At 39.3% G+C, this 26,613-nt stretch overlaps 1 protein-coding gene across 10 annotated transcripts in view; it reads left to right on the forward strand.

The window, feature by feature from the left end:
• The window catches only part of TRIP12 (thyroid hormone receptor interactor 12), an 81,431-nt gene extending 56,613 nt beyond the window's left edge, over window positions 1-24,818 (forward strand). For 8 of the 10 annotated variants that reach the window (XM_086754208.1, XM_086754203.1, XM_086754210.1 and 5 more), the window contains 23 exons: window positions 192-310; window positions 851-1,058; window positions 2,257-2,357; window positions 2,486-2,660; window positions 3,097-3,238; window positions 4,173-4,364; window positions 5,083-5,234; window positions 7,045-7,217; window positions 7,672-7,745; window positions 7,880-8,079; window positions 10,859-10,986; window positions 11,278-11,429; window positions 11,881-12,023; window positions 13,372-13,528; window positions 14,661-14,759; window positions 15,288-15,402; window positions 15,672-15,826; window positions 16,363-16,527; window positions 17,708-17,872; window positions 20,406-20,519; window positions 21,943-22,037; window positions 22,242-22,345; window positions 23,394-24,818. In XM_086754208.1, coding sequence (XP_086610334.1) covers window positions 192-310; window positions 851-1,058; window positions 2,257-2,357; window positions 2,486-2,660; window positions 3,097-3,238; window positions 4,173-4,364; window positions 5,083-5,234; window positions 7,045-7,217; window positions 7,672-7,745; window positions 7,880-8,079; window positions 10,859-10,986; window positions 11,278-11,429; window positions 11,881-12,023; window positions 13,372-13,528; window positions 14,661-14,759; window positions 15,288-15,402; window positions 15,672-15,826; window positions 16,363-16,527; window positions 17,708-17,872; window positions 20,406-20,519; window positions 21,943-22,037; window positions 22,242-22,345; window positions 23,394-23,590 — 3,325 coding nt within the window. In that variant the 3' untranslated portion in view covers window positions 23,591-24,818. The remainder of the gene's footprint in view (window positions 1-191; window positions 311-850; window positions 1,059-2,256; window positions 2,358-2,485; window positions 2,661-3,096; window positions 3,239-4,172; window positions 4,365-5,082; window positions 5,235-7,044; window positions 7,218-7,671; window positions 7,746-7,879; window positions 8,080-10,858; window positions 10,987-11,277; window positions 11,430-11,880; window positions 12,024-13,371; window positions 13,529-14,660; window positions 14,760-15,287; window positions 15,403-15,671; window positions 15,827-16,362; window positions 16,528-17,707; window positions 17,873-20,405; window positions 20,520-21,942; window positions 22,038-22,241; window positions 22,346-23,393) is intronic. The other 2 variants (XM_086754209.1, XM_086754213.1) reach the window with 1 other exon arrangement.
• Window positions 24,819-26,613: the final 1,795 nt, after the last annotated feature.

Consider the following 26,613-nt stretch of genomic DNA (forward strand, 5'->3'; position numbering starts at 1 on the left):
AGGTGGTAAGAGGATGACTTTTTTAGTCCTTTTGTTTATAGCTTTTACAAAAGCACAATGAAATTTGTTTGCTTTTGGTCTCCAGTCCTTACATCTGCAAGATAAGTTGTCTTGATATTCTATTTTTTTTTTTTAAAGAAAACAGAGAAAATGAAAAGACAAACCTAATTTTAATAAATTATCTGTTCTAGTCATATTGCCTCCATGCTGTCGAGTCAAGATCTTAAGATAGTAGTTGGAGCCCTGCAGATGGCAGAGATTTTAATGCAAAAGTTACCTGACATTTTTAGTGTTTACTTCAGAAGAGAAGGTAAGTCTTGCATTCTTTTTTTTTTCTTTTCTTTTCTTTTCTCTCTCCCCCCCACCCTTAATCTCCTTATCTGCTATTTTAAAAGCATGTTTGTGTGGAGAATCCATATACTTTACAGCCAGGTCCATCAGACCCAAGCTGTAAAATTTAATATTATTGTTGAATAATAAAGGCAAATCCACGCAAGCTGTCCTCATATGAGTAGGGAGGAGCTGACAAAACTGGTAAATCTTTGGCAGGAGGTCTGTTCTAATCCACTGGGGATTTTGGGGTTTCTTTAGCTACTGTTTCTGCTGCTGTATTTTTTTTTTTAACTATGTAGGTTAATTTTTTGAAGAAAGGATTGAACTGCTTTTAAAACTTATTTAATAGTGATGGGTGGGGTGAGCCAATGCTGCCATAGTCAAAACAGAGATTCAAATAAGACTTCTGCCTCTTCAAACACCTTTGTCCCCTCCGTTTGCCTCCCTGCCTCCCCCCAAAAAAACCCCAAATCACAACCCAATCAACCCACCAACAAAGATTTATTCTTTTGCAAAGGAGTGATGCACCAAGTGAAAAACTTAGCAGAGTCTGAAGCTTTGCTGACAAGCCCACCAAAAGTATGCACTAATGGATCAGGAACGCTGGGTACCACTACAACAATAAGTACTGGAACAGCCACTGCTGCCAGTAACACAGCTGCAGATCTGGGCTCTCCCAGCTTGCAACACAGCCGGGAGGATTCTTTGGATCTGAGCCCACAGGGGTAAGTGCACATTTGTTGTGAAAAAACAATCTATTGGAGGTTTTTTATGTGTATGATTGTTTTTAGAGGGTTTTCTTCTTTTTTTTTTTTTGTGGCTGTTTCCTGATTTGTGGTGTTTTTGTGGTTGTTTGTTTGTTTGTTTTTTCTTTAAAAAAAAAATCTTGACTGACTTGGGCTGCTTACAATATCATCTGCATTTTGCTGTCATATTTCCCACTAAGGAACTGAAATGAAGTGGTGTTGAAGCTGTCAATGGGTAGTTTTGATTCATTTTATATGAAATGTTTTGGGAAGAAAAAAAGACTAACGACCTGATAGTTGTGATGTGACGATATGAAACAATCTGCTGTTTGGAGAGAGGCTGGAGAATGCCAGGAACAACAGCTGTAGTCTCGCAAAACTCCTGAGGACAGTGATTCTTTGATAGCTATGGTGCAGGGTTCCTTTCTGCTGGAGACTGGAGGAAAAAGAAGTCATCCTGAAGTTATTTTGTTGGAATGCAACCATTTTCAACACTTTAGAGTAAAATTCTCTGTTGGAATAAATAATTTTAATGTTACACGGTTTGCCTTTATTTTAAAGGTGAAATGTTTGTCTTAATGTATTGGCATAATAAGGAAACTAACTTCAAATCAGAATTGAAATACGTGAACTTGGGAAGTGTAGGTCTTGGTCAGTAGATACTTCATAAATTGTTGAAAAAGTGTTTTCTGGGCTTTAAGAGGGGAAACAGGTAAAATACCCAGTGTCTTTTGGTGTTTATTCAGTAGAGATTTGTGGATTTATGTGGGTTTTTTTTTGGTTTTGGTTTTTTTTTTTGTTTTTTATTCAAATAAATTTTGTGTATTCAAATAAACTAATAACCAGATAGTGACACAAATAAATACATGAAAATCAAGAGAAACTTCTATTTAGTGGCACTTCTGTCTGTATTTGGCTGCCTGTAGTAGAAAGATGACAGCAAGCAAAACTCCTTCTTTTTCTGGATGGAGTAGTCACTTGTCCTTCCAGTTGAAATAGAGTTGAGGGCCCTTCTCCCAAAGCTTGTTCTTCCCTTGTGTCTTCCTTGTTACGGGATGGAACCTTTTTTTTTTAATCATTGAGGAAATAGCTTGGAGATGCATCTTAAACTGTGGGACGGGTATGTATATACATATGGTGGACAGAGACATATTACTTTGTTCTTAAATTTGAACAGACGACTGAGTGATGTTCTAAAGAGAAAAAGACTGCCAAAACGAGGGCCCAGGAGACCAAAGTACTCTCCTCCAAGAGATGATGACAAAGTAGACAATCAAGGTAAATAATTCTTAACATGTGATACTCTTACCTCCTTTTAAATTCAAAAGTAAGCTTATGAGCTGTCAAAAATGCTAGCTTGTAATAAACCTGTTGATTCTCTTAACTTTTGTATTTGCTTCCTCCAGCTAAAAGCCCTACAACTACTCAGTCTCCGAAATCTTCTTTTTTGGCAAGTTTAAATCCTAAAACATGGGGAAGATTAAGCACACAGTCCAACAGTAATAATATTGAACCAGCACGAACAGCAGGAGTAAGTGGTCTTGCAAGGGCTGCTTCCAAGGATACCATTTCCAATAACAGGTACACACATGGGGTGGGGGGGGGGGGAACCAACAAAAAAACCCCAACAAAAACAAACAGACCTTGTAATATGGTGTTGACTTTGTGGAGCTACTTTCTTACAATAAGCCATCAGGTGATTAAGTAGCACCTATCAAAGAAGTTTGAGCTTAACCACTATTAAAATAGCTCTGGAAGAAGAATCAAGAAATTAAGGTAGAGAAAACAACCTTTTGATAGATTAAAGTAGCATACTGAGGAAAAATTGGAGAATTAGGAAAAATGGTGCAAGAAGTAATCTGTAGAGAATAGACCTTTATGGTGTTAGAGTAAGAAGGAAAAGATTTTTGTCTGTAACTTAAACATGGGGAAAATGATGCTCTGGCTGTGTTTACATTAATATTGGAGTATGCAAATGCTAAGTGTGCCCAAATGCCTTTTATGTGCTTCTTTACAGAGAAAAAATTAAGGGCTGGATTAAGGAGCAAGCCCATAAATTTGTAGACCGTTATTTTAGTTCTGAAAACATGGATGGAAGCAATCCTGCACTAAATGTGTTACAGAGACTTTGCACTGCAACTGAACAACTCAGCCTCCAGGTTAGAAATGACAAACTCCTGTGGAGTGGGGGTGGGAATGGATGCAGTAGAAGTATTTAGGAGGAAGCTAGAGGAAAGCTGACCATTTTAGACACTATGGTCATTATTTTAAGCATTATTTTTTTGTTGTTTTAAAAGAGGATACAGTGTTTCTTAACTTGCAATGGTTCAGGGTCTTTTTTTTTTTTTTTTTTAGAATTAGTATATAAGCTATAAGCTGTGACACATATCATCTATGATAAATGACTAGTATTAACAAGAATGTTACTGATTCCTAGGAATGTGTCACTCACATAGCATTTTACTTCAAATTTAAAAACTATACAGTTAAGTAGATTGACTCTGTACCTAAAGAACAACACAGTTTGTAATAAGAGCTTTGGAGATGGCGATGGGGGGAGAGGATAAGAGAGAAGTAGTGTTTTGTTGAAAGGATAGAAGAAATACAGATTCAAGAACTTGCTTATCAGACAGTTGTGGTTCTCGAAAGATGGTCTAAACATGTAACTTCTAAAGCAGCTGAACAACTGTTCTGTGCTTTGATCTAAGCAGCTGGTAAAATATGAAACTTTCCCTCCTCCTCCCTCCCACACAGATGTAGTGTAAAATATATACCAATCTGAGCTTTTTTTTTGTTTCTTTTAAAAAAGCCTTTTGTTTGGAGCTCATCTTTATGTTGCGTGAGACAGAAATGGGACCTTGTTTTTCTCTTACTACAGGCAACATCTACATTTTCCCAGTTTTATCTCCTCTTGAATAGAGAAGTTGCTTATCTTCAGATTATTTGCTCTATCATTGCTTGTACTGAATTATTAAACACCCCAGACTTCCCCTCTTTTCACCTTTAGAGCTGTACCATGTGGTAGGAGGGAAAATAGTATTTTTTGAAGCCCTTAATACTTGGATTGTGAAATACTGCCTTCATATGTTTCAGGTGGATGGTGGAACAGAGTGCCTTGTAGAAATCCGTAGCATTGTCTCGGAGTCTGACGTCTCCTCATTTGAAATCCAGCATAGTGGATTTGTTAAACAACTGCTGCTTTATTTGACATCTAAAAGTGAGAAAGATGCTGTAAGCAGGGATATCAGATTGAAAAGATTTCTTCATGTATTTTTTTCTTCTCCAGTAAGTTTTCTCGTTTGTTTTGTCATTCTTAGTTGTCTTTCTCTCAAACTTTACTGTCTGAGAGCTTCAGCAGTGACCTTGACTTAAAGATGGAGTATGCAAGGAATGTTCTGTTTATGCCGAAGCTGTATAACACTGCAACTTTCACATGGTTCTATGTCTTTACAGGTCATAAACTTTTTAGAATACCCTGTAATTACAGAAAATTCCACACAACAGTGGAGAAAAATTCCAAAATGGCCAGTTGTCTGAGTCTTCAACAACTTAAAAGTTGTTCCTGACTTTTAAGAAGTTGATATGAAGGAGAGTTTGGATAGTAATCTTATCACTTGCTGTCTTTAGTCCTAAATACTGCAAGAAACTAGATTGTCCTGTTCTTAAAGGAGGAGATTTAAAGTGGAAGAGAGTATGTAACTACAGCTTCCATTAATCTTACTGCGCATGGTTAGGGTGAATGCTTAAAATCTGTAGGGCTGAAACCTCTACAGTTTTTTTTTTTTAAACCAGGAGAGAAGAGTGTGTTCTTTGAAACAGATCCTTTGTAAACTTACTATGTGTCATCTGGTCATCCTGATGCTGCTGATACTTTAAGTGAGAGCAGTGATTCTTAATTTTTTTTTTTTAAAAAAAAAAAAAACAAAAACAAACAACTTGTAGTATAAATTGTTTAAAATTGGTTAATTCAAGCACATCACTAAAAGACTGGACTGTATTTCAGCTTCCTGGAGAAGAACCCCTCGGAAGATTAGAGCCATTAGAAAATGCACCTTTGTTGGCGTTAGTCCATAAAATGAACAATTGTCTCAGTCAGATGGAGCAGTTTCCTGTCAAAGTGCATGACTTCCCTAGTGGAAATGGAACAGGGAGCAGGTAAGAATTAATGCTCAGGTAACAGTTTTGTTGGAAACTTTTTGTTTTCCAAAATTTGTTTTAATGCTAAAAGTTTCAAGAGGTGATGGAAACTTCTGACCATATTAAAGACAAAAGCAATTACACAGCTTTTTTTATTCAGTGGAAGATTTGAATATTTAATCAAATGTTTGCTTACCATCTTGAAACTTTTGTCCCTTAGATTGAGAGTGGGTGTGTAATTTTAAATACAGTCTCTAAATTTAAGCTTTTAAAATTCAGATGTCTTCTATGGGCCCATGTAACAAACCCTGGAAAGAAGTAATCTATTTATTGCTGAGACACTGATAACTTTTAAGTGAAGGCATTAAACTACTGAGAGTTTGTACTATAGTGTTGGAATTTGGTATTCAGATAGGATGATAATGGATTGAGTGATAACTGTTGGGTGTCAACATAATTTAAAATAACTGTAGACCTGCCCTGTATCTTAAGATAGATTAAATTTGGAATCCAACTTACTTGCGTTTTAAGTAACAAATTTGAGTGAAGACCTATTTCTACAATTTCTTTTCAGTACTTTAGTAAATCAACACTTTCTCAATTAAGTGTATAGCCGTTAGTAAGTCTATTTCAGCTTAAGTTGCATATAAGTTTTGGAAGCATTCTGTGGTGCTAATTAAAAGCTCAATTTGATTATAGATATATTCTTGTGACTATGGAGAAGTTAGGAGGGGGAGGAGCACTGAACATGAATTTTTGAAAAATATCCTTTAAAGTTTGATGTGCCAAAATCTTCTGTCTCTCAGGTAGTAAGTGTGGACTTTTTGTCACTAATTGTGACACCACATCCATTACAGTAGATGTACTAGAGCCTCACACTATAATATTAATCTAACTTGCAGTAAAATTCAGTACTTGTTTTTTGTGAAACTGTTAAAATCCATGGGAATGAATGCGATATGCAGATTCCTAATACTTGAAGGAATTAATTGTCTAGTGGCTTTTGCGAATAGTATGTGCTCTCTAATTTTACAATGCTTCCTAGTATGCACTATTTCTGTAAAAAGTGGGATAACTACAAAAGTTATAAAGCTACTAATCATAGAAGGAAAATTCCTGCCATTCTTTTTGATGGAAAATTAAACATGGGAAATCGGAGTACTGCAGCATTCTCTGACTGCTAGTCTTACTGTGGATTATGTCAATGAGGACTTTGAGGCATTAAGATTTGGTAGTCTTTCACTAGCACCTGGAAATAGAAGCAGCCCAAGATAAGAGGTTTCTGTGTTAAAATGAGTAGCTTGAGTGTTGATGGTTTGGTAAGATGGAACATCTTACCAAACTGTAGTTTGGCAAGAAAAAAAAACAGAGGAGCTTTCAGGTTGTCTCTTTAGGTCCTTATTAAAAAAAAATGTGAATGGATACTTGTTTTCCACCCCCAATTCTGATCCTAGTTGTACCGCAGGTGAACACAACTCTAAATCTCATGTGGCATCAAGTGACCACTGAAGAACTTCAGACCTCAAAGATGGTCTGTATAGGCCATATTGTAATCAGACTTCAGACTGGACTTTCTCTTAGTCTGTGTAGCTTCCACTGGAAATCAAATTTTGTCCAACTTGGATTCTGGTTTTCTTGTAGAATACATTTTTTTTCATCTGTTTATCCAAATCTTAATAGCTTATTTTTAGAGAAATAGGCTGAGAGAGGGTACTCTGAACAGCTGAATTTGTAAATGCATGTATAAGCCTGTCTTAATGCATTTTAAAAATGCAATTATGGTTATTAGATTCTTTGTGTAGCAACTTTTTTCACAAATTATTTTGAGTTTTTCTCTTAACAGAGGATCCCAAGCTTTAAAATTCTTCAATACACATCAATTAAAATGCCAGCTGCAAAGACATCCAGACTGTGCTAACGTGAAACAGTGGAAAGGTGGACCTGTGAAGATTGATCCTCTGGCTTTGGTACAAGCCATTGAAAGATACCTTGTAGTTAGAGGTATATATATTATACAGTCATGTGTTTTGCTTCTTTGGATGGTCACTACTGTCAGTAGTGTAGAGTCCGTAAAAATTGAAGGATTATACTGAAGAAAAATGGGAGGTGTACCTATAAATGTGTCTTGCTCATGGGGGAGGAGGCTGAGGCTGTAGAGAATCTTCCCTCTTCTGGGACAAATTTTTTCCGGTCGTGTAAACAGTTCAGTCTAAATATTAACAGAAGTATAATCTAGTTGACTGTCAGATTGGCTGTAACTTGGCATTTTTGATACTGAAATTTGTTCTGATACTGTTTTGATACTGAAATTTGTTCTAACATGTCTGAACCTTTTTCAACTGATGTATTGTGGAACTGTTTTAAACAGTGGAGTTTATAAAAGTCAAGAGTACAAAAAAATTCTTACGTTTTGTGTAAAAACAAATGAGGATGTCTTTCTCCTCTCTTGCCTCAGGCTATGGAAGAGTTAGAGAAGATGATGAGGATAGTGATGATGATGGGTCAGATGAAGAAATAGATGAATCTTTGGTAAGCTTTTGCTCCTGGGGTAAGGAGAGGGAACAGCGTGGGGAGAGGCTTAAAGAAAAGCTAGCAACAAGTTTCCCAACTTGTGTGGTGGTGTGTTTTTTTTTGTTGTGTTTTTTTTTTTTTTTCCTGTTCAGGCTGCTCAGTTCTTAAATTCAGGGAATGTGAGACATAGACTGCAGTTTTACATTGGAGATCACTTGCTGCCATACAATATGACTGTGTATCAAGCAGTTAGGCAGTACAGTTTGCAAGCTGAGGAGGAGAGGGAGTCTACAGACGATGAAAGCAACCCATTAGGAAGAGCTGGGATTTGGACAAAAACGCATACTATTTGGTAAGTTGGCTAGAGAAATCAGGGGGTGAGTTCTCCAGTTTCCTAAATGTATATACATACAGAAAATTGGAATATATCTGTCACTTCTTCCCCCCCCCCCCCCCCAAAACTGAGGTTTTGAATTTCCTGATGTGCTTGAGATACTTAATTCTTAGTAAGAGTTTGTTGTTAGCTGCTGGCCTTCTTTCTAGCTAATGAGTGAAGCTGATGACACCTGCTAGATGAAGGGAAATCATTCTTGTCTTAGGTAACTATCCACAAACAATACAGAATGGGTCTGCAGTCTACAAATAATGGTCAACTTCATACTGGTTTTCATAGCTGATTGCTGTGTGTTTGTGTGTATATATATTCTCTGACCATACTTCACAAGGACCACTCGTTGGATAAGGAGTTGGCTGGATGGCCGCACTCAGAGAGTGCGTCATGAGTGGCGTCCCTCAGGGGTCTGTGCTGGGCCCGGCCCTGTTCAACACCTTTGTCGGTGACATGGACAGTGGGATAGAGTGCATCCTCAGCAAGTTTGCCGATGACACCAAGCTGTGTGGTGCCATCGACACGCTGGAAGGGAGGGATGCCATCCAGAGGGACCTTGACAGGCTGGAGAGGTGGGCCCGTGCCAACCTCATGAAGTTCAACCAGGCCAAGTGCAAGGTCCTGCACATGGGTCATGGCAATCCCAGGCACAAATACAGGCTGGGCGGGGAATGGATGGAGAGCAGCCCTGAGGAGAAGGACTTGGGAGTGCTGGTGGATGAGAAACTCAACATGAGCCAGCAATGTGCCCTTGCAGCCCAGAAGGCCAACCGCATCCTGGGCTGCATCCCCAGCAGCGTGGCCAGCAGGTCAAGGGAGGTGATTCTCCCCCTCTACTTTGCCCTGGTGAGACCCCACCTGGAGTACTGTGTCCACTTCTGGAGCCCCCAACACAAGAAGGACATGGACCAGTTGGAGAAGGTCCAGAGGAGGGCCATGAAGATGATAAAAGGGCTGGAGCACCTTTCCTATGAGGCCAGGCTGAGAGAGCTGGGGCTGTTCAGCCTGGAGAAGAGGAGGCTCTGGGGAGACCTGAGAGCGGTCTTCCAGTACCTCAAGGGGGCCTACGAGAAAGATGGGGAAAGGCTGTTTAGTAGGGCCTGTTGTGATAGAACAAGGAGTAATGGTTTTAAAATAGAGGGGGGTAGATTTAGATTGGAAATTAGGAAAATTTTCTATGATTCACAAGGAACAATATTGACCTATTACTCTGCCAAACGTTTTAACATTCAACAGTGTATTTTTCTTTCTAATATTTAAATGTAGTATTGTTCTGGTTTTATTTAGTGAGGAGGGAGCTACGGTGGCAGCTTCTGTAAGAAGCTTCTAGAAGTTGTTTCCCCTTTGTCCAGTGGACTTGGCCAGGCCTAGGGCGGACCGGCTGCTGGCCAGGGCCAAACCAGTTGGTAGCAGAATGTTCCCTGATAACGCCTCTGCGATAACGTATTTAAGAAGGGGAAAAACAGGGAAGAAAAAAAAGAGATGATGTGAAGGAGCTGAGTGGGGGCAGAGAGGGGAAGGCACAAGCCTTGTGGGCCTTGTGGCCTTCACCCTCTGGCCTCCTCCCGGGCGGCATCTGGGCCCAGCTGCAAGAAGTGGAGAGGAGATGAGATGTGAATGAGATGTGAAGAGACCCTGAGAGGCGTCTGCCTGCCTGTTGTGAAGGATTTCTGGTGAGAGGAACGGCTGCAGATGCCAAGGGCAGCGCAGAAGGAGGGGGAGCAGTAATGCGGCTCCTGAGCAGAATTCCCCTGCAGCCCGTGGTGATGGCCATGGTGAGGCCGGCTGTGCCCCTGCAGCCCGGGGAGGCCACGGAGGAGCAGAGATCCCCCTGCAGCCCGGGGAGGCCCACGGAGGAGCAGAGATCCACCTGCAGCCCGGGGAGGACCCCGCACCGGGGCAGGCAGATGCCTGAAGGCGGCTGTGGCCTGTGGAGGGCCCAGTGGGGCAGCCGTTCTAGAGGGACTGCACCCCGTGGAAGAGATGACCCACGCCGGAGCAGTTTCGCGAAGGACTGTGGCCCGTGGGAGGGTCCCACGCTGGAGCAGGGGAGAAATGTGAGGAGTTCTTCCCTGAGGAGGAAGCAGCGGTGTAAAGTGACGTGTGATGGACTGACTGCAACCCCCATTCCCTCTTCCCCCCTGTGCCGCTCGGGAGGGAAGGTGGTAGAGATAATGTTAAGCCTGGGAAGAGGGGAGGGGTCGGGGGAGGTTACCTTGTTCCCTGTCTCATTCTCCTCCTGTTTTTAGCAATAAGTGAATAGTTTTCCCCAAGTTGAGTCTGTTTTGCCCGTAACAGTAACTTTAAGGATCTCTCCCTGTCCTTATTTCAGACCTCAAGCCTTTTTTCTTATATTATCTCTCTCTATTCCCTTGGAGGGTGGGGGGAGTGAGAGAGCGACTGTGTTGTCTGGTCCTGATTGGGGCTGAACTACGACAATTATTCAAAAGCAAAAGAAAAACAAAACAAACAAACAACCAAACCCCTTTTGTGTTTTTGTCTATACCTTCTGCTTCTCCCAGTTCATAGAACTGGAGGGTCTCCATTTTTTTTCTCCCCTATGAATACTTTGCTTCTGAGTGCATAGCTTCAAAGGCTAGATCACATCCAAATGCATTGTTCTTGTCTTTCTACTTTTAACTGTCATTCAAGTAAAATTCTGGTAATCAAGGAACTAATTGCTTTTGTTTCCATGTAAGCTAATATTCCACAAACATGTTTTTAATTTTTAATTACTTCCTAGGTACAAACCTGTGCGAGAGGATGAAGATGGTAATAAGGATTGTGTTGGTGGTAAAAGAGGAAGAGCACAAACTGCTCCCACGAAAACCTCCCCTAGAAATTCTAAAAAGCATGATGAATTGTGGCATGGTGAGTGTGTTGCCTTGCTAATACGTTAGATTTGTGAAATTTCTGAAAGGATGGGGAGGAAGAGTGTTTAGAGAAATCAGTGTTTCTTTTAAAGCAAGCATAGTATAACAAAAGGAAGCATATATTAATGTGTGTATTAAATCTAAAAAATAAGGCAATTACTGAATTGTCTAACTAAACTGTTGTAGTTATGTGGATGCCATGTCTAATACTACCTAGACTCCTAATAATTAAATCTTGGAAAGACTTCCAGTTGATTTGTTGTGATAACATATTATTCTTTCCTGCTAGATGGTGTATGCCCTTCGGTATTAAATCCTCTGGAAGTTTACCTCGTATCTACTCCACCTGAAAACATAACATTTGAAGATCCCTCATTAGATGTTATTCTTCTTTTGAGAGTTTTACATGCTATCAGTCGATACTGGTATTACTTGTATGATGTGAGTAGAGCACTTTTAAAATCACTTTCATACTTTTTTTCAGACAGCTCTGTCCTGAAACACATTAAAATAGCCTTCTTCCCCTGTCTGCTGCCTCCCACCGAGACAGATTAGTACAAATACTATCATCTTCCCCTACCTGTTTCTCTAACTTCTGGTAAGATTAAGGCTATAAGCTCTTACAGTCAATCGTATTTCCTCTATGTTATGTTGAACACATTTTCCATGCTTTTTCCTTCCTTAAGTTCAAAGAGCGACGTTATTCCTGAAAAGAAAATACATAGTAAAAATCTACAGGCTTAGACTCTGTATGACCAAAGTGACAGTGAAAGTATCTTTTTTTTTCTCTTGTGATGAGCAAATTAGAAGCATAAAAAAACCTGTTAACAAAGGCTTGGTGTTTCTTCCAGTATTTCTTTAACTGGAAATACGTTGTTTTTATTTAACACAGAATGCAATCTGCAAGGAGATCATTCCAACCTCAGAGTTTATCAACAGTAAACTGACAGCAAAAGCAAACAGGCAGCTTCAGGATCCTTTGGTAATAATGACAGGAAACATCCCGACTTGGCTGACAGAGCTTGGAAAAACATGGTATGACTGACTTGCTGGGTAGTATTTCTAATTGGAGTTGGGTGGGCCTCTTGGCTTGGGAGCCCAGGTACATCATCTGTTACAAGGCTTCTGAAAATGCTGGGGGAGGGTAAAATGCAGTCACAGAAGCCTTCCTGAGTGACACTTAGTGACACTGGATGAACGTTTACACCTATATTGCATAGTTTAAACCAAATATGGAGGGATAGACTAGCTGCAAGTCTGGAGCACTTCTTACAGGAGTTTCTGAGCAATTTGAGATTTTCACATTGAAATAATGGTACTTGGTTATTCAGGTCTGAGGTTTTGTTTTTGTTTTTGTTTTTTTCTTCCCTCCTGTTAAACTGCTTAAAGGCACTTTTGTCATACCACTACATTTATCTTAGCATATACATGATGGTACAAAGGAAAATATTTTTATAATTACTGATAAAATATTAGAAAACATTTTTACATAGCTATATTCATAGTACTTTGTGATATTTTGATACAGAGTATAAGCTGTAAAACTCTTGCACTTGAAAGAATTTGAAATCGGAGTTGATGTTCTTTTGACTTTTCAAGCATGTTAACTGAAGCAACATTGGTAGCAGTGACTGGGAGTATGTACTCTAGAGAAACTATTTGGTTTTTCGTTTTTAAGATGAGATCTTGAAATTTCTTAATAAACAAACATTCCAGTTAAGAAATGATGAACATGAATATATGTTCTTATACAAACACCTGTAGCAATGTTTGTTCCCCAAACCTGCCTTTTTGCTTAAATGTCAGTGGAGGACTACACTGCAGGTGTACACATTCCTTCAAGAACAGCAGAACTGAGACAATAAGAAGTTTCTCTGGTAGTCTTTCACAGATTACTTGGTGGGTTTTTTTTCAAAATGGTGGAAGGTAGAATGCTGATGCTGCTGTAAGGAGGTTCTAATTTATTTTTTTTTTCCCCACCTTTAAATACAGGAGCTTGAGCAGCCTCCTTAGAATCTTTGATCTAAGTTAGATTTTACTAATTGTAAAACAGGTGTGAACAAGTAAAAGAATATTTATTTTCTGATATAAACTTTGCATAGCCAAGGCATTCACATATTTTGAGTTATTTTTCTGGAAGAGGTATAAGTTTTTAGAAATTTTTGTTCCTTCTTATATTAATTCCTTCTCTAGACTCTTGCTCATAAGCATTTGTAACTAAAACTTAAGTGTGTGCTAGAAGGCTTCCTTTGGAGGTTGCTTTCCCCACAGTGTTTAATAGAGCACTAACTTCAGGCACACTACATTTCTATTGTGTTGTGAACTAAACTGTAGTCATAGATGCTAGTTGGAACCCAGCTAACTAATCCGATGCTCTTTGCAGCCCGTTTTTCTTTCCATTTGATACCCGTCAAATGCTGTTTTATGTAACTGCTTTTGATCGTGATCGAGCCATGCAAAGACTGCTGGATACTAATCCAGAAATCAATCAATCAGATTCTCAGGATAGCAGAGTGGCACCGCGACTGGACAGGAAAAAAGTAGGTATACCTTGTTTAAAAACGGAATGGTTGACCTGTTTATTGTCTCTAGGAATATAATTGTGAGAAAGATCTGTCTGTAAAACTTTGGGTTTGGTAGTATGCGGGTGAGGGGGAGGTTTTTTATTCAGTCAGAGGCCCCCGAGTAGGAAGCGCGCTGTCTTCTGGGGGTTTGCCGGCAGGTGGCAGAGGGGCCTGCAGTGCTGCGCCGTCCTGTCCCCTCCAGCTGCCTTGGGATCCGTACGTGACTTCTGCAACTGTACTCTAAGAATGGACTTGAAGCTTTAGGTTACGTTAGTGATATTTCCACAGATTAGTTTGTAAGCCTCTGTTTTGCTTTATGGAGAATTTCAGAAGAACTCAAGTCATAGGATTTAGAACCTTAATTGTTACATGAATAAACAAATACATCGTCTCTGTATTGTGGGAGAGTCTAAAACCTCCTGTCACAGCGTAATAAAACTAAGCTCTGACTGCTCTAGTTTGAGGGAATCTTGGGTGTCTGCCTTGAGTCTGGACAGATGCTGTCTTAAACTAAGATCTGCTATATAGTGTAGATCTGCTATATGGTTGTGAATACCTCTGGGGAAAAAAAAGACATGAGAATCTAGTTGAACGTAGCTTCCAACGTGGAGGAATCCCAGTGCTGTTTTGTTTTGTGGGTTTTCTTTGTTGGAGGCTTTGTTTTTTGAAACCTGCCACTTTTCCCTGCTAGCAAATCTGCAAAGGCAGGGTATCAGATTATTGCCTTAGGTTACTGGATTTTGGCATCTGTATGCTGTGTTTTCTTCTCCACGTACTAGTTGGAGGCATGTCACATCACGTGACAACGCTTCTCTACTATGTTATAGTCCTACTGCCAGATTCATGGCAAGAGTAGTACCTGTTTTATACTGATACGAATGTGAAGCATTGGTTTTCCTTTTATATCAAACACTTCAATTCTAGTGAGTTTTCATATAGAAGGAAGAATTATTTTATCAAAGTATAAGCTTACAAATTGTTGAACTGTGGAACTATTAGCATGGGGTGGAAAAACTTGCATAACTATTTTTTTTTTCCTGTTGTAACTGCCTTGGGAGCTGGTACTTACAGACATAATTTTACTACTTAAAACTTCTCTAATATGTAGCGCACTGTGAACAGAGATGAGCTGTTGAAACAGGCAGAATCTGTGATGCAGGATCTAGGCAGTTCAAGAGCCATGTTGGAAATCCAGTATGAGAATGAAGTAAGTAATATCAATGCAGTCTAATTTAACCCCTTTTTACTGAAGAGTAATGCAAAAAAGCTACAACTTTCCTACAATGACTTGATCGGACTCTTGGTCCTTCCCATTGCTGGTGCCACAAAATTTTATCTCTTAGTTATCCCTAATGCACTTGGTTGTGATTTTTAGTTGCTAGGAGAAACTTTCTGATCTATTAAATTTCATAATCAGTCTTGGTCTGCAGAGCACATTTTTTTTCCTAACTCTAAGCAAACAGCTGTGTGCCTTTCCTCTATAATATGATCGTTAGGTGGTTAATACTGTTATTCCACTATTGTTCCCTCTGATATGTGGTCTTTAAAACTGAGACAGCTTGGAAATGTTGGCGCAGTTAGGCTCTCTAGATGCTTTTTGCAGTGCAGTCTTCTTTATAGCAATAATGTACTGTATTTCTCAGATTAAGTAAAGATTTTGGTATTCAGACTGACCTAATGGACTCATCTATTTCTCCTTCCCCCTCCTCTCCCTGCACGCTCCCTCCCCCTGAAGGTTGGCACAGGCCTAGGCCCCACGCTAGAGTTCTATGCACTTGTATCTCAGGAACTACAGAGAGCAGATTTAGGCCTTTGGAGGGGAGAAGAAGTGACTTTAGCCAATCCAAAAGGTACATGTTTTACTACCTAAACTATCTGTATTGATCTAATGTTGAATTGATTCTAAGTTGACTTTAATTATGGGAATGACTTTGATTGAAAGAGCACCTCAGTTTGTGGTCAGATAATGTCTCATGATAGTGTGAGATTACCTCTGTCGGCTTTCTGAAAACTTTGTGACGCCTTAGTTTATGGCTATCTGATAGCAGTTTCCAAACTTGTGTCTAGAATGAAACTAGCAGGGTATATATTGAACTTGTTTTGCTTTTTTCTTCAACAGGAAGCCAGGAAGGTACCAAGTACATCCATAACCTTCAAGGCCTTTTTGCACTTCCTTTTGGTAGAACAGCCAAGCCAGCTCACATTGCAAAAGTTAAAATGAAATTCCGCTTTCTGGGAAAACTAATGGCCAAGGCAATCATGGATTTTAGACTGGTGAGAATAAAATGGAAAATATGATTCTGCAGGGTTAAATGAAAATTCTAGTTCTGACTGTGTTGAGGAAAGATAGCATTGAGAGTTGCATGGAATTACTTTCAGCTCTAGCAGTTTGGGTGGAAGCAGGGAGAGGGAGGGATGCAGCTGAACTGTTGAGGGGGAGAGGGTAGTGTATGTTGAAGATCTTTTACAGTGGCTTCTGAGACCATAGGTAAAAAAAAAAGGAAAAGCTATTGCCTGCCATGTGTTGCAACCTCTCTCCAGTCTTTCAAGACTTTTTTTTTTTTTTTTTTTTGGGGCTTACTGTTCTGGCAGCTGCCAGCTGGCTGCTTGTTCTAATGTATATGGACTAGGCAGTCAGTTGTGTTTTCTCAACTGTAAATTTTTCAGGTAAAAACACTCAGACGCAGTGTGTTGCTGTGCACCAGTGCTATGAAGTAGTAAAGAGTGTTCTAGATCTAGTCAAGAGATAAAGTAGCAGAAGATACAGTTCTGGAAGACAACTCAATACAAAACAACATTTTGACTTCCAGGTGGACCTTCCTCTTGGACTTCCTTTTTATAAATGGATGCTGCGACAGGAGACTTCCTTGACATCGCATGACTTATTCAGTATTGATCCAGTAGTAGCCAAATCAATATACCATCTTGAAGATATTGTAAGACAGAAGAAAAGACTTGAACAGGACAAAACACAGGTGGGAAAGTAACCCTAAGAATGGAAGAGTGCATCTTCACAAGTCTTTGGATTTTATGAAGTAGCCATAATTGAGAGCATATGATAGTGACTAATACTGATGGTGATAGTCGTGATGAGTTCATTCTAATAAAAGGAGTGATTTTAATATATTACCTCAGTGGCTAGTAATTATAACACCATCTTTTTGTAACGTAGATGATAACATTAGAAATGTATTAGGGGCTTGTTTTGTGGGGTTAAACACAGGCTAGAAATGGCTACAACTGCCAGATGTGTATTTAAAGTAGCTTCTCTTTTTGGTTCCTTTTGAAAAGACTAACCAACATGAATATCAGAGGGAAAAAGAAAATTCTATCCTTGATTCCTGAACATTCAAAAGTCTGGTCAAATTTTCAGGTTTGCTTAGAAGTGCCTTTTGTAGGTTTTTTCCTCCCCTACTGAAGAGCTGTATGCAGAACTGGTGTAAACTGACTTCATATGTGAGCATACAGGTTCTTTATAGATACACAAGACTCTTAATTTTTCAAGGCTATCCACTTGTAGGTGAAAATAGTCCCACTCACTGTTGCAAAAGGTCTTTGGCATGCGTGTTCTTTCTAGCATAAAATGTGAATAGATGGTAGGTGGGAATAAGCTAATTTATACTCCTAAAACATCTGCTTTCTTACTAGTGAAGTTATTGGCAGCTTGTGGGCCTTTGTTTGTCTTCACCTCACTGTCTCACTCTCTCCTTGATCACTGCTTTAAATTTCCCAACTAGAGTTTGAAAAACCCGAAACTTGGTGGCTGAAAACTGAAAAATGTCTGTATGCATGCCAAATACGAATGCCATTAATTTTTCTAAGGAAAAGACCCAGCATATTACACATCGCCTTCTCTTGCAGTAGGATTTTCTAAATAAATAATATGCAAGAAGTTAAAGCAATTCCAAAATTGCTAAAACAGTGTGTGCTGTTATGATCTTTCAAGTTTATCCATTAAGACAGTTTATTTGCTTTGTCTTGGTTTACTGTTAGGTATGAAAAATACAGAAGGAAAGCAAGGAGTACTGTAACAACATTAATAGTATTATTCTTCTAGAAATGTTTACTTAGTCAGTACTGCTTTATAAGTCATAACTTTTGGATAAGTTAATGTGAATGAATTGTTCTCACTGGCTTTCACTTCCAATTTTTTAGACCAAAGAAAGTCTACAGTATGCGTTGGAGGCTCTGACTATGAATGGCTGCTCAGTGGAAGATCTGGGGCTGGACTTCACGCTTCCTGGATTTCCTAATATAGAACTGAAAAAAGGGGGAAAAGACACACCGGTCACCATCCACAATTTAGAGGAGTATCTCAGAGTACGTAAAAGCAAAGCTAGGACTAACATTTTTTCGTTCCTCCTTACCTTGCTCCCAGGCAGTTTGTTTCCATATGTATTTCAGTTCATTTCAGCAATAACTTTCCTACTGATTGCTTCTCTTCTGTACTAGTATGTTACTACAGAAAAACTGTTTGAATCCTAGTCAATGCACCTGAGTTGAAAATTGTATAGTACACAAAAAAAGTCTGGTTTATACATAATGAAGTCGTCAGATGTTTTTTTTGGATAACAAGTGGTGTAAGTGGAGTAATTTGAGCTGCGGACTTTCAGAACCTTTTAACAAGTTCTCACATCTGGGTATGATAATAAATTTGTTTGCAATAGTGGTTTAGCACCTGCTACCCACACTTCAGTGGGCTTTGAACTGCTATAAAATTAGTTACTTTTTTGGAGTCAGACTTAAGAAAACATCAGCTCAGTTGCGAGTCAAAATTAGAGCAGTAGTGTTTCTTAAAAAAAAAAAAATTGAAACACCAGATATCACATAAAATGGCGCACAAACAAACAAACAAACCCCCCCAAACCATAAAAAAAAATAGGTAAGGAACAGGTAACTTATTTGTCAGCTAGTCTGTAGAGCTCCCTGTGGGTCAGCTGCCGTGCTCTTGAAAATGTCACTTTCATTAAATTCTTGCCTTAAAAGTAGTTTATAAAGCTAGAATATCCTACTGTTATTCTTCATGCCTTTCCTGCAGCCATGTCATTCTACTTTCCACCTCCCTTTCCCTTTCCCTCACCCCCCCCCACCCCCAGGATGGTTCCCACAGGAGCTACCTTTATCAGAAAGTAGAACTATTTCAGCTACCAGTATAGTAAAAGAGTTTATTCTTTCCCTCTCTCTCTTCCCTCTCTCTCTTTTTTTCTTTTTTTTTTCTTTTCTTTTCCTTCCCCCACTTCTACCCTGTGCTATAAAGAAAGAGGCCAACTTGCTTGTTCTAAATTCATGGACAAAATTTTCCCGAGTGCAGTTTTCTGCCTAGCAATTTGATCTTCTCTTTGAATCCACAAGAGTATAGTGCGGCTTTATTTTGCCACGTACTCCTGGTCGTAAAACGTAATTGCAGTTCTCAGAAGTAACTCTGCTGCTAGAATAGCCAGGGAATATTGTGCGTTACAGAGGGCAGTACAACAGCCTTCTGTGCCGCCGCCGCTTGCTAGCGTTCTGTTCAGTGTGAGAACGCGACGTGTGAAAGTGGGGGTGTGTATCTTACCTGAAATTCAATGCCGGACTCTTTTGTAGGAAAACTTACCAACACATCCTAACAGGCCTCTGTATCTGAGAGCTTTCTGGAACAAGTAATGCTTCAGTTTTTGGGCAGGGCTAAGTACTTGCTTCAGGAGTCCAGCAGTGTCGATGAGGCTTTTAGTCATATTTGTAGGCGCCCTTCAATGTCTCTCAAGCTTTTCTGAGTGCTCCAGATCAGAGCTTTTAACACAACCAGGCTCCGTTTCCTGCTGGAGCTGAGGGTATCCAAGGCACGTGTGAACATCAGGAGCGCTAACTGACAAACGACTCTGAACTTGGCACGCAATCTGCCATGTGGAATGTATTTCTTAATTTAGTGGAGAAATACTGGCTGCAGGACATTCAAAAGAAATTTGGTCTTGTTTGTGTCATGTCTGCTTCCTTCCTCCCAGTGACTGTTTCAGAATGCGCTCTCTGCTTTGGAAGATGAATTTAATCCTGAGAGGGTAACTGTGGATACAAAAACAAACCACACACGCAAAAACCCTGGACTGCTGTCTTACCATCTTTTACCATCTTCTTAACCAACTCCCAGTAACGTGAAATGAAGTCACTTTTTTTTTTCCCATGTATTTTTATAATATCAAGCTACTTAATATACCAAAAAGACTAAAGTTACTTTTTGAAACTATCTATTAGAAAAGGGACCCATATGTTTCCACGGGGGAAAGGAATATAATACTGCCAACGAAGTCCTAGGATTTCTGTTTCGGTTGCTGAATTTTAAATAGATATTGGTGTACAGAGAGAACATGTAGGTTAGGCTTCTAAAAATATCTAACAAATGCTTAGATATGTTTTAAAATATTTTGTTAAATAGGTTCAATTTAACCAGCTATTCTGAATTCCATGTATTAACCTTTATTATAAAAAATAAAGGCAAATAAGTTGTTTAAATTCTGCATGAGTTGCACGCGTAGGGTATTTTATACATGGAGTTCCAACAACTCCAAGTGACTTTTGCTAATTTGCAATGACAGACCGCATGAGAGAATTGTAAAGAGAACACCCAACAAATTCTGTCTCTTTTTCGTGGCAGCAGCGCCGCACTTGCACCGTGCGGCAGCATGAGCTTACGGATTAAAGGCAGCGTGAAGCAGTGCTGTAGAGCGGCTCCGTGAACCGCAGTTCAGACTCTGCCATGACTGCAGTGAGCATGTGGCTCGGCCTCTGTAGCGTTGGCTTCCGCAGCCGCGGGCCTGTGCGGTAGTGATCATTCCACGCTTCCTTTGTTCAACTGACTTTTCTTTTCCCTTCTCTGCAGTTGGTTATATTTTGGGCACTAAATGAAGGTGTTGCCAGACAGTTTGACTCATTCAGAGATGGATTTGAATCAGTCTTCCCCCTCAGTCATCTTCAGTACTTCTATCCTGAGGAGGTTGGTAAAAGTGTTTTTACTGATGCTTTTATAGCTGTGCAGCTGTGTGTGTGGCGGGCTGAGCCTAGGTGTGCGCGGGGTGCAGCGCACTTGTGACAGAGTCTGATGACGTTACTCGCATGCATCAGAAATGTAAACGGTGTCTTTTAAATTACATATGTAAATGTTAAATATCTCTGTGTTTGCTGGTCATTTATTTGATGCTTTGATTATGAACAGCTCTGTTTCATTTAAAATTGAGTGTATCTAGCTTTTCTGAGAAAAGCGCTTAAGTTTATGTATGCAGACTCTCTGCATTGGTATGGATATTTTAATTCCTTGTATTGCAGTACCTTTTAAAAGCTATAGATGTGGATGCTACCTGGATGTTCTGTTTTGGTTTTTTGGGGTGTTTTTTTTGTTTTGGTTTTTTTTTGTTGTGTTTTTTTTAAAAAAGAAAAAAGTCTTTAACAAAGCTTTAAGACAGTAAGAGGAGATTCAGATGCAGGGGTAATGGGTGGTTGGTTTTACCTTGGTCTCACCACCCACCGTACCAATTACCTTGTGACTTTTCATAGTGATTCTCCTTCATGCCTCTCTTGGTAGTACTTTCAAATAGTACTACCGCCTTTTTTCTGCCACAAATCTTAGGCTAGGGAAAATGGCAGAGTATTCTAGTTTCTCCAGTGTTGTATCCAAACTTCTCTGTTTTGTGCTATGTGTGATGCTGTTCTTCTGTCTTGTTGTTGTTTGGCATGGTTTGATGCTTACTTCTGCTTGGAAACTTTAAAATAAAGACACTAGTCTCTTGCTGACCTACAAATATGGCTGATCAAATTTAAGGTACAGGAGTCGTGTGAGATAAATGAGATCTTTTCCTTGATAGAATATACACATGATCTGTTGCTGATAGCTATCCAGCCTTTTGAACCTTTTTACAAACCATTCCTAAACTGTTGCAAAAACTCTTCTTGTTCATGAACAGAACAGCTAGGTACATGGAACCTCTGGTGTTATTGAGATTGGGGCTTTACAACTCCTCGCGTGTCCTAGAAGGATGGCTGTAGAAGCTTTTAATGTTTTGGTTGAGCCCTCTGCTTGCCCAAGTGCAGAAAGAACAGGCAAAATAATTCAAGTACAAGCTGCTATCCGACAGATCCACCAGTGTAGATTGCTGATAAGGGCTGCGTGTGTTCTGAAGAGACATCCAGCATCTCGTGAGGCAGTGGATTGTGAGCAAAGGCAGATGCTGCAAATGAGGCTGTCACTGGGACAAAGCTGTTGCCTTTGCAGAATCTGGGAGGATTGCTTGCACTGACAGTTTGTTTTGCAGTGAGCCATTCCAGAAAGCAGAATGCTGTAACAGCAGTCGGAATGGACAGCACTCGTTCTGCCTCGAGTTCAAAGGGGGGAAAACTTATTGCCTTGTTTATTAATTTCGTAGTTGGAACAGCTCTTGTGCGGCAGTAAAACGGACACTTGGGATGCAAAGACCTTGATGGAATGCTGCAGGCCCGATCACGGTTATACACATGACAGGTAATACGGTGTGGGTTTTGTTCAAAAATAAACAAATATTACCACTAGAAAATACATATTTAAATAACCTTGATACACTGTTACTCAAGCTAAAGGAGTGATAGGAAATTTATTTGAAAATGTGAATACTACACTGAATATGAATCTGATGCAATTATTGTAACTACAAGCAAAATAATAATAGCTTGCTTTTTCTCTCCATAGTCGAGCAGTGAAGTATCTCTTTGAAATTCTCAGTAGCTTTGACAGTGAGCAGCAAAGACTGTTCCTTCAGTTTGTGACGGGCAGCCCCAGACTGCCTGTTGGAGGTAGGTTTTGTTCCTTATGTACTGCTGTGTATGAAATGGGTATTGTGAGGGCATTTCACAGTCAGTGGATTACTTCAGTGTAGGAAAAAGTACTTAACTGTGTGTTGTACGAGTTCATACTTGTTTCATATTTCTAGTTTCAGAAGTGGCTGTGCAGGCTGCCGGTAGAATTCTCATAAACTTTGTGTTAATCTCATGACACTTAATTCAATTGCCTTTCTCCAGGTTTAACTTCTGTTGCCAGATGACCTATCGGAGGGCACAAAACAGTTTGAAATTTAAACAACTGAAAAATCTCAATACTGTATGCCCTGGCCAGAGGTGCATTAAGTTATGCATTGGTCTCTTCTAGAAAGGAGACCGTACTAGCACAGTGATAAAATTTAATCTCTCCCCCTTTTGAATTTCAGAATTTAGATGAGAGGCAGTGAGGAAGACTGAGGAATTTGTCTTTGCTAGGGACCATTACAGAATACACGTTTTACCATATTCTCAGCTGAACGCTTTGCAAGTAAAAACAGAATTTATGCCTCTGTTCCATTACTTACGTTCTGTGGGGGAAAGAGTTGATTTAAAAAAAAAAAACCCCACAAAAAAACCAAGGGTGTTTTTTTTTTTTTTTTTTTTTTTTTTTAGAGCTCTTTTGGGGAAATATTGAGGGTTAGGAGTATAAAAAACTCAGCTGGAGTAAAAAAATAAGATACCACAGTCATAGATAATTCCTGAGAATCTTAGCAAATGTGTGTGAAACTCTTGAAAATACTCCAATTTGAATAGGCTTTTTTACACATACAGAACACAATTAAAAGTAAATGTGTCTAGCTTCTTTTTTTTACATTTATCTTGGAAAGCTAACATACAGATAGGATTTCAGGTATTTTTCAGCTTGCTGTGTGGCCTTATGAAGCCATATTCTAAACTTTTAAAAAAGGAGTTTGATAAGTCAGCGGTAGCTGGGACGCATGCTTCTGTCACTGGTAGGTGTCTACAGCATGCACCGTGGGACGAGGGAAACGACCTTACCCTGAATGTCTTTTCTCGTTACCAGGCTTCCGAAGTTTGAATCCTCCATTGACAATTGTACGCAAGACATTTGAGTCTACAGAGAACCCAGATGATTTCTTACCCTCAGTAATGACTTGTGTGAACTATCTCAAATTGCCGGACTATTCAACTATTGAGATAATGCGTGAAAAACTCTTGATAGCTGCAAGAGAAGGGCAGCAGTCATTCCATCTTTCCTGATCACAATGAAAAATGCAATGTCTGCCTGTTACAGCAAAAGAGAAACTCATGATTCTTTTCTAAGTATATCACCTGAGTCAAGGAAACGTGTTACGCCTTCTTGTTGTAGAAAAACGGCTTGCAGATTATAAACAAAGACACTTGGTTGATATTCATTAAAGGCCCCTATGGACTTAAAGTGATCAGGCCCTAAAAGTTGTTGTGACGAGGTTTCTTTAGCAAGTTCTTGTTTAAATTATCATTTATCTGATGAGTGAAGTTTTTAACTTGCTTTGCTGTGTGAAATTTAAAAAGGGATGTTTTTCCAGGCTGGAACAATAAATGTCGCTGTGCAGTTTAATACTGGGCTGTGTGTATCCATCTAGCTAAGTCTGAAGTTTTTCCTCCAAAGACAACTTTTGTACATAAGTACAGAAATTAAAATACACCATGTATTTGACGACTCTAGTTTAGTAGCCTAGTTCTGTGTACCCTCACCCGCCTCTGATTTTACCCATCCTCATGTATTGTCTGATGTGCAGTTCACTTGGTTCTTTTTGTGTGCGACATCCAACAATTGTTATGTTTTGGTTAGCATGGGCATCTAACTGCTCCATGCCTCTTTGATTAAGATAATTTAAATTTTACTGAAATCAAATATATATTGTCAATATAATTCAGCCTTTGTAACTAGGTAGAACCTTTCTTAATAGCATAGTTTTACTGTAGTGGTAGGATGTAATGGCGGCAGTCTTCACCAGTTGACGCTCTAGAGCTGTTTACGCAGTGATTCCGGCGGCAAAAGCCTCGTACCAGGGGCCAGGAAGAATTATTTCCTTCATGTAGTTGAAGTCCAACAGGTTGGGCTGGCCGGTGTGTATTGTGGTAAGGCCAGAGCATTTTGAATTGATGTAAAGTTTTGGGTTTGTTTTTTTTTTGGGGGGGGGGTTGTGTTTTTTTTTTAAAGACAAATTAGTTGTTTCATTCCCCGTTTGAGTAAACAGTTTTCTTGTTCTTGATCTAACTTCCTGGTTAATTTGTAGGGGGTTTTTGGTTTGGTTTTTGTCCCCCTCCCCATCCACAGCACTAGCTTGGAACAAACAGTTCAGCCTTTGTCTTTTGACACAGATAAAGCACCTGTAAGCAATGCTCTGTCCAACTGTTTTATGTGCTGATTTCTCAAATCTGCAATAATTTACTTCATCAGGTTAATGTTTTTACCTGAATATAAATAAAAAAGTTTGCTTCACCTTTTTGTTCATAGTTTTGTACTGTATGCATAAAGTTCAATTGTGTAAATTAATGTCATGCCAGTAAATCATCCGAAATCTACTTGGCTAACAGCCTGCAACTTGTGGATGATTTACTACTAAAACAAGACCTTTTAAGATCTCCAACATAGAGGGAAATTTTTTCCTTTCTATCGGTTAAAAAAAAAAAGAGCAATTACAAATATTCCTGAGATGTACCTGCTATGTAGTTCATCTCTATGAAAATGTGATAGTTAATGACTTTTATTCAACTTTGAGAAATCAAAATTCATTTCAGTGCTTAGAAATTGTTAAATTCTGGCTAATCAGGCTAGCATTTCCCCTAAACTAACAAATTTTCTTTTATCTAGCTGAAGAACTTGTACTTCCAGAATATGTAATGGACGTTCTTCCTGTGAACATTGAGTTACATGTGGGTGCTCCTGCCAGTGCCACTGAAATGTAATGCAGATCTGTCCTGAGCAGGAGTAGAATGTGAAATCCTTGCGCAAAGAACCTGATAACTGAACAGTTTCTACTACCGTATCCAAACTGAAAGAAGGCGCTTCACACTGTACATACAATAACGGTAGCGCCCAGTGCGGCAGAGTTTTCACAAAACTTCAAGGCAGTGTTTAAATATGGACTGGTGTTTAAATTGTTCTGATAACTTGATAAAACTGAGCACAAAAAAAAAGTGTTTATAGTGTGTGGATGGCAATTTGTTCATCTTTTAAGGTTCTATATTTTTTAAAAAAAACCTGACTTGTGTAAAAAAAAAAAAAAAGAAAAAGCTAATATTTTTTATTAAAATACCATGTGTATTGATATTTTTTTTTACCCATGTTGTCTCCCTCTAGAATCTGGCTTTCATCGACTTTGAAATTTTGAGGAGCTTTCAGATTTGATACATAGCCATTGTGTAAGTGTTTCAGTGGGAACAGAAGCTGTTGGTTGCCTCTTTAAAAAGGAAGGAAAAAACAAGTACTCGTGGTGACTATTTTTGTTGTGCTGAAAAGGACAGCCAGCACAGACTAAGGATGTAGCTGGCCTGAAAAGTAAATGAAACCTTTTTGGATGATACATATTTTTTTTAATTTTTTTTTTTCTCTTCCCCCCATAGCAAGGGCATCTTTCAGTGTATCAGAAGAGCACTCAGGCTTAAAAGGTAAAGACAGTGAATGAAGAACAAATTGAAGAGTCACAGTTCACATGACTGCAGTACTTTCCTACAGAGGGAAATGTAGTATCTCAGGGAAGCTGAGAACAAGTGGAGGGGTGGGGCAAGACGGTAAGGATTCCTCCTGTTCAGGAACTTTGGATTAAGGGAAAAACTCACTAAAAGCCATCTTAGGTGTGTGCAGGTGCCTTTTGTGGACTATGTAGCTCTCAGACGAATGTGTAGTTGTCTTAGTACTGAACTGCTCTGTATATCTTTATAAGGTAGAATAAAAGGTACAATAAGAAGTCTTATTTTTTTAAAATAGAGGGGTTTTTTACATGGTAAGTTCCACTGGTTTTAGAGAACACCAGCCATCAGTTACTATTTCGGATGAGTTTCATGGGCCTTCTCAATTAACAAGAGCAGCAAAAAGTCATTAATGGAAAAAAGTGTCATCCAAGCACTGATAGCTACCACGGAACTTGTCCAGTCTTTTTTCAGTAGCTCTTTGCTTTATCCAGAAATCTCCTGTGAAGGGAACATTTGAGTAGTATCTCATCTGACACGAATGCCTCTTCTACAGCTAGAGCTGTTGGCAGAATGGAGGAAAATTAAAAAGCTTTGCTGAGATG

Source organism: Chlamydotis macqueenii, chromosome 9 (genome assembly GCF_036417535.1).
Source record: "Chlamydotis macqueenii isolate bChlMac1 chromosome 9, bChlMac1.mat, whole genome shotgun sequence".
Lineage (NCBI taxonomy): Eukaryota > Metazoa > Chordata > Aves > Otidiformes > Otididae > Chlamydotis > Chlamydotis macqueenii.